The 8,034-nt window shown below is 29.6% G+C and overlaps 1 protein-coding gene across 4 annotated transcripts; it reads right to left on the bottom strand.

Annotated features, from left to right (window-relative positions):
* Positions 1 to 3,828: 3,828 nt before the first annotated feature.
* On the bottom strand, positions 3,829 to 7,175 carry LOC127087655 (shikimate O-hydroxycinnamoyltransferase). Of its 4 annotated transcripts, none has more exons than XM_051028581.1 (3): positions 7,052 to 7,175; positions 6,538 to 6,950; positions 3,829 to 4,964 (listed from the first exon to the last, which is right to left on the bottom strand). In XM_051028581.1, the coding sequence occupies exons 2-3, from the start codon at positions 6,943 to 6,945 to the stop codon at positions 4,056 to 4,058; spliced, it is 1,317 nt and encodes a 438-aa protein (XP_050884538.1). In that variant the 5' UTR covers positions 6,946 to 6,950; positions 7,052 to 7,175; the 3' UTR covers positions 3,829 to 4,055. The 4 variants fall into 4 exon arrangements, with proteins under 4 accessions (XP_050884538.1, XP_050884539.1, XP_050884537.1 ...); XM_051028582.1 differs by having other exon boundaries at positions 6,538 to 6,953; positions 7,052 to 7,167; XM_051028580.1 differs by having other exon boundaries at positions 6,538 to 6,956; positions 7,052 to 7,164.
* Positions 7,176 to 8,034: the final 859 nt, after the last annotated feature.

The raw sequence follows: 8,034 nt of genomic DNA, 5'->3' as shown, positions 1-8,034 counted from the left end.
TATGGTTAAAATCAGGTAGGAATTATCATGATCATTCATCAATATTAGGTGACGTTTACTACAACCCAATATTCTAATGGTTCGATATTCTTCGGTCCTCAACCCAAGTAAGAACAATTTCATTTGTTTTAATATATATATATATATATATATATATATATATATATATATATATATATATATATATATATATATATATATATATATATATATATATATATATATATATATATATATATATATATATATATATATATATATATATATATATATATATATATGGTAGTGTTTAATTGAATTCATTTTAGAGTTTTTGATGGATTATATAAATATTTAAAAAATATAAATAAATTGTTTAAATAATTCAAAAGTATATTAAAAATTTGACTTTTTGACCCAAATGCCACAAACCGGAAATCAATGTCACAAAATGTCACATTCTGAAATTTAATTCTCAATTTGCCACCTTTTTTATCTTGTAGCGGGGTTTTTAAATATTTCTTAACCTCCTCCATCTGGAATGGCGGACGCGTCAGATACTCAGTTGGGGTTCTCCATCCCGGAGGCTTTTTTGTTTGTTTTATTTTTTCTTATTTATTTTAAATTGATTTACAATATTTTTTTAATATATAAATTAATTAAAAATTATTTTATAATATAATATTAATTTAAATATTTTTATTTATTTTAAAATATAATAAATATTGTTTGTTTCTTATTTAATTTAAATATATTTAATTATTTAATAAATATTTTTTGTAAGTAAATGTATAATATATAATAAATTGATTTAAAATATTTGTTTAATATATAAATTAATTTAAAATTATTTTATAATATAATATTAATTTAAATATTTTTTTATTTTAAAATATTTAATAATTAATAATTTTTAAAAAAATATTTTTTTAATACAATGTGACATGTTAAATATTATTAAAATATAATTGAAAATTATAAGAGATAATTACAAGAAATTAACTTCTACATTGATTGGGATCTTCATTGAAGAAATGACTTCCGGTTCCACATTTTGCACGAACTCGAACTCGGTGACTTGACCTAATGGTTCTGTTGAAGTAGGTGGAGGAGAGGCTGAAGTTATGGACAAATAGATAGAGGTTTCAAAAACGGGTGGTTGATTTGGAAAAAATATCAAATGCCTCAAAATTCTCAAAATTGATATTCAGAGGAAAGTCGTTAAATATTTGTGTGAATGAGGTGGAGTTTGGGTTTGAAGGTTCTATGATTACGATGTAATATCCGACCACATCAGTGGTTGTTGATTGGTATTGGAGTAATCAAAGTTAGGTGGTGGGATTGGCGTGTGGTTTTGTGGGGGACGGAGGCATGGCTGTTGTTGAGTTTGATATGGGTAGTTTGTTGGATTTTGTGGTGTCTGATATGGGTAATTTATTGGTGTATGTTGTGTTTGTGTCTGGTAGTTTGGTTGTTGGTATGAGGTATGTTGTGTTTTGGTTTAGTAGTTTGGTTGTTGGTATTGGGTGTATTGTGTTTGTTGTTGGAAGGGATGGATATATTGAGTTTGTGGTTCGTATTGGCCGAAAGTGGATGTTTGGGTATAATACTGGTTGGGAGTGATTTGTGTCTGGGGGTTTGTGAAATATGATCGTGATGGAGTCGACATTTATAATACGGAACAATGTTGATGGGGGTCAATTAGTAGTTGTTCTATTGATGTGTATTATAATGGAAGATTTCGAAGTCAATTCAAATATTCTTCAGTTGGCTTCAATCAAAGATCCTGAAACGCAACCTCAGTCAAAGACAATTAGTGTCTGTTTTTCCAAAGGTCTTGTTCATTTCTATTTAAAATTGTGTGGTTGTACTTCCGTGACTCTTGCATAGTCATGTTATGGTGTTCTTGGAGACATTTTTGGAGGGTTTGGTACATCTTGATAGTACCCAAATTGCAATTTAACTCTATCTGATTGATGCATTTCAACGATCCAGAAGCACAAGATAGATGTCGTTGCACTCCAAATCAAGTTGTCATCATTCTCTAAAGGTGGGTAACCAAGATATGACCTCCATATAATCTGTTAATGTATAAATAATATATGTTAGTGTAACATTAATACTTATGGTAATTAAAAAAACGTAACAAGACTAATATTACGTTGTTTGGCGACATGTGATCAAACATGACACGGTAGCCGTCAAGATAATGGCGAGGATTTTTAGAGCAATTCTTCTTCTTATTGGTCGTAGCCAATTTTAAAAGTTGAGAATAAATTGAAAAATTAACATATTGAAACATGTTAATTTTAAATAATAGATTTACACGAATAAATTCAAACTTACAATGATGCATACGGATGAGTTACTACGTCTGAACTAATTGGTGCTATAAGTGGGAATCGTGTAAACCCCATGGAACATAATAACACCCCCCCCCCCTTTTCTATCAACATCAACGTTAACTGCTTTACACATTTCCTTATATAGAAATGTCAACACATCCGATCCCTAGCTATTCACCACATGTTTACAAATCCTCAAAAAATGATATCAACATACTATGTACAGTTTTGACCGATTTGTTAGGGAACAAAGTAAGTGCAATGTATAATATGTTGTACATCCCTATATATATAATAATTTCTTCATGTGAAGAATTTTTGGATATTTCATTTTCTTCTAAGATTTGCTTTAACCAAGAGATACACACTCGTCTACCATTAATATGATTTTCCGGTGGTTGACGACCCAAAAATGAGGTCCAAGCATCTACACCAATCTCGGAAGGTCCTACCACAACTCTATCGTTCACGCGTAAACCCAAAACATACTTACATATTCTAATATTATGATACATTCACTGGTTGAAAAGTGAAAAGTATGTGTTTCGGATCTCCATCGTTCAAGTACATTATAGATAAAACTTGTATCAATTATGATATCTTTCAATTTTGCCACGTTTGCAAAACCACAAGTTCCTAAAAGAGGAATAAAAATAGGTGGGATATCAACTAACTTGTGGTTTTGAGTTCGTGGTCATCAAGTTTGAGTTCGTGCAAGATGTGAAACAAGTAGCCATTTCGTCAATGAAGATCCCAACGTTGAAATTAATTTCTTGTAATTTTCTTTTAATTATCTCTTGTAATTTTCGATTATATTTGAATAACATTTACTATGTCACATTATATTAAAAAAAAAATTCTTTAAAAACGACTAACTATAAAATATTTTAAAATATTTTTTTTAAACTAATATTATATTATAAAATAACTTTTAATTAATTTATTATATATTATACATTTAATTATAAAAACAAAATTTTATTAAATAATTAAATATATATAAATTAAATAAGAAACAAACAATATTTATTATATTTTAAAATAAAAAATAATTATTTAAATTAATATTATGTTATAAATTAATTTTTAATTAATTTATATATTAAAAAACTATTTAAAATAAATTTTTTTTAAAAAAGGCCTCCTTCCAGGATGACGGACCCCAACTGAGTATCTGACGCGTCCGTCATCCCAGTTGGTGGAGGTCAAAAAAATTCAAAAAATCCGATTACAAGACAAAAAAATGACAAATTGAGAATTAAATTTCAAACTGATATTTTGGAATATTGATTTCAGATTTGTGACATTTGGGTCAAAAAGTGAAAAAAAAAATTAGTGTGATCATTTAAAAAATCTAAATGAATTCTTTAGATGTGATGAAAATAATTTCAGGAGTATAAGATCGCTTACATGAGTGCAAATAACGGTTGTCAAGATGAAATGTTTAGAAACACAATCATGTGAGCAGGGGAGTCTGAATGAGGAACATCTTTGACGCAAGAACAATATTAATATCTTGTCTAAATATGATGCCAAATCAATCATACACTTGTTTCTATAGAATTACATTACACACTTTTCCAAGCCATATACTAGGAAAGAAAAAACAAGTCTGTGATTGTGCATGAAAAGTATAGCATCAAAAGAAAAAACAGAAAACTAGGAAAGAAAACACAGCCTTAGAAAGATTAAAGCATTCCCATATGAGTATATGTTGAATGACAAAATCCCTCAAATATCATAGAAAAATTCCTGAAACAGTTTCATCTGGTCAGGAGGCAGAGCAATTGCCACAGACAAACTACCATCATTTGTTGAGCTTGGAATGATGAAAGATAGTCCTTCATATGCAATGCCACCAGGTCCCATGAATATAGGTCTTCCCCAACCAAAGTCGGCATCATGGATTGGCAACCTTGCCCAGCTAGTGATACCAAGATTTGGACACTTAAAAGTATGTGCTCCACGAACAAGAGCTCTTAAATCAGGTTGTAGCTCAAGATAGTCCAAAGCAGATCTCAAATATTCATTATCCATTCGTAACAACGCATCATGGATTCTGCTAGCAGCATACCATGTTGGTTTTGACATTAAATCCCCTGCAACTGCTATTGGAGTTGTTGTGAATATCACATTGCCAAAGTAGCCTTGCGGAAGTGGAGGTTGAAGCCTTGATCTTCCATCTGTTGCAATGTACAGTTTTGTTTCTTGATCATTAGGAAGTGCTCTTGCTTTACTTACACTTCTCCATACATGACCTGCCAGCATCTCATAAGAGCTATAGTTGATAGTGTTTCCATCTTCTTTGGACTTACCCTTCAAGATGTTGAGTTGGTTGCGGGTCAATTTGAAGATGGACACTGCAGCAGCAGCGTCCGAGTCTGGTTTTGCAGGTGGTTGCAATAAGGGATGATCAGTTTTCATTGATGGTGGAGGTTTGTATTCAATGTGATCAAAAACAGGTTGAGGTGGATCCCGAGCATGAAGTAATGTTCTATCAATGAATGGTGAAATGGAAACATCAATGCCACGAGCCATGTCAGACCATGAGTTGATGAAATGAAGACCAGATGCTCCATCAGCTACATGATGTTGCATACCAACTCCTAAAGAAACTCCTCCACATTTGAAATACGTTACCTGCATGTATGGTATAAAGTAAGTTAAGCCAAATTCTTAGGTGGTTGGTTCCTCTACTATAAATGTGGGGCAATATTTCATAAATGGCACTATAATGCTCCATCATATCATTATGCTTAAATTCTTGCGAACCCACTAAATTCATTAAAGTTCTCCACTTAGAGAAACATGTGATGTAGACCCTTATTAATGTTAAAGGTTGCACCGAAATTAAAGTCAGTAATGTAGTACCTAGTATATCGGTTCAGCTATTCGATTAATAACACTGAATCTTATGCTAGTAATCCTATTAGGGGTCAGTTTATGAATCTTGTTCAAACTCTTGCAAGGGTTGGTCTTTTTTTCCACCGCTAGTAATTGGATTCCGGGTCAGTTCTAATATTAAATAATAGAGAATTGAACAGTGAAACTCATGTTAAATCCAGCATCAATCTCCTCTAAATCAATTAATAATTAATTATAAGGAGGGGTTTTAGATATTTTTTAATTGTCTATATTAAATGACAATGAATATAAATCAAATGTCCCATAAATTATATACATTAACAAACTAAAATTATTTTTATATTATAATATTCATTTGCATGCAATTAGATTAATTTTTCTGGGTGGACACATAATATTAATTAGATAGTTTGAGTAAAAAATAAATAATTAAAAATTACATTGAAAATATAAAAAAGAACCACTTTTTAGACAATTATTTTTCTAAATATGATAAATACTATGAAATAGAAGTAGTAAATCATGTATAAAGTATTTATTTAGGAATATAAGAATATACTAATAAATATTGAATATATTTCTCATTCCTTTTTGTTAAATATTTTTTTTGTAAACTTAACATACAAAAAAAAAGTCTATAAAAAAATCATAAATAAAACTTGTTTTATTAAAACATAAGTAATTGAATGGATAGAAACGGATAATGGCCAAAACTAAATTAAAGTTAAAAAAAATAAAACAAAAAAGAGTTTTCCGAAACGGTGTCTAGAAAATGAAGTATAAGTCAAAATGTCCAACTCAATGAACTATATTCAAACAAATCCAGACTTAATTTGCAAATATGGCTAATTTATAAATAAAGAATATAACTAGGAATATAGTAATAGAATGAGTAAAAAAATCGGAAATATTGTAATATATTAATTAATTAAAAAATTTCCTTGCACTTTTATTGAAAATAGTTTTTATAAATTTTAGAAAGAAAAATAAGAGTTTAATCTATTTGCACTGAATTTAAAATAGTTTTCTGTCATCCAATAAAAAATTAATGATAGATGTAAAATTATTTTATTAGTACATATCCTATTTTTTTTCAAAAACATAATATATTAGACTTACAGACAAAAAAAAAGAATAAATTAAAATTATTCAAAACTATATACAGGATTCTATTCCTAACATTAAAAAAGTGCCTCCCAGAAAAATATAAAAGGTGACAATTGAATGAATAGAAATGGGAAATGTCCAAAATTAATTAATAAATGTTAAAACGAAAAATAAAAGAAAAAGTTTGCAACGTTTTCTAGAAAGGGAAGTAACAGCGGAACAAAAACGAAAGAAAACGCACCTGCAACACCAACAGTGGATACGTTTCAATACCGGCAGAATAATCAACGGCTGGGATTAACTCGCGGAGTCGAAGCGTGGGAGCGAAGTCTCCGAAATCATCAACGGAGGCAGTTGTATCAGCCTCAACAAAAAGCACTCCCTGACCGTCGCAATAAAGCTCAACACGACCGTCCTCGTCACGGCGGAGACGAGCTGCCATCGGATAGAACGGAACCAGCACCTTGCTCAGAGCTTCCTTCATGATCTTAGCGTCGAAGAAATTGGACGCGCCGTTTGGTCTGTAAAAGTAGACGCTCGGTGTGTGAAAATTCGGAACCACCAAGTCGACGTTGGAATTCCATATCGCAGTTGGAGGTGTCTCCTCCGCCGGACGCACCATTGTGGAGTTCTTCACCTTGATCAACATCTTTACTGCTACTAAAACGAACATGCAACAAAACCGTTATTATTAGATTCTGAAAGTAAAAGAAAAATTGAATTCATAATTAACTAGGAAAAATGGATGATCTTACATTACTGAAAAAGAAAGCGAAGAATGATGAGAGAGTGTGGGTTGGAATTTGGTGATGGGAGGCAAGATAGTGGGGGAGGTGGCGCACTGATATCATTTATGCGCTTTATCTCATCTTTCTTGAAACTTATAGTGTTTTTTATTTTTTATTTTTTATTTTTATTCTATAGTAAAGAATTATCGTTAATAGGAGATTAAAAAATTGCAATTAAATTAATTAACAAAAATATATAATTATTATTATAAGAAATTATGAAGATGGTAATTAAATAAATAGTCACACAAAATTTCTATTAATCTAACAAATAAAACAAATAAAAAATTATTTCATTAATCAATTTAGTTAGAAGTTATAGAGATACCGGATATACAGGTGTGTGATTCAAATTTCAAATTTCTGTAACCTTTTAATTTTTTATATTTAAAGAATAAATTCTAATCAAAAAGATATTTGATTTGAAAAACGGAAAGTTTTATTAAATGTTGGAGCGAGGCAGATTTAAACAACAATTATTTATTTATTTATTTCTAGGAAGCCAAATTTATATCATGTTTTTATATTCCAACTATTATGTTCCTTTAATTTATTTTTAAAAAGTCTATTTTTTTATGACATGTAATTTTTCAATTTTTTTACAAAAGTCCATACTAGAAGGATTATGTAAGTATTTAGGACATTCAACTTTTTCAAATTTTTGTACAAAAGTTTAAACCAGAAGGATTTAGAAATACGTGCATACTACATTTTAGTTAAATTCAGATTTTGATGGCAAGATTTGAACATAAGTAATTTATCTAAACTAAAATTCCTAAACTATTTATTAGGCTTTATTATTAAAATTTAATGGATACAATGTAAAATAATTTTATGAGTAGTCAAATAAAAAAGTACCAATTCACCACATCATATCTACATTTTTAAAAATACAAGAGTGGTGTGACGGAAAACATATCATATTATACTTTCATTTATTATTATATTTC

Source organism: Lathyrus oleraceus, chromosome 5, assembly GCF_024323335.1.
Source record: "Lathyrus oleraceus cultivar Zhongwan6 chromosome 5, CAAS_Psat_ZW6_1.0, whole genome shotgun sequence".
Taxonomy (NCBI): domain Eukaryota; kingdom Viridiplantae; phylum Streptophyta; class Magnoliopsida; order Fabales; family Fabaceae; genus Lathyrus; species Lathyrus oleraceus.
This window is presented reverse-complemented; position numbering and strand designations above follow the sequence as displayed.

Excerpts from the sequence above, each read along its gene's own strand:
- LOC127087655 (XM_051028578.1), bottom strand. The coding sequence starts at position 6,969 with ATGTTCGTTTTAGTAGCAGTAAAGATGTTGATCAAGGTGAAGAACTCC. Across the intron at positions 4,965-6,537 it reads ATCCACTGTTGGTGTTGCAG|GTAACGTATTTCAAATGTGG; the intron begins GTGCGTTTTCTT and ends CCATACATGCAG.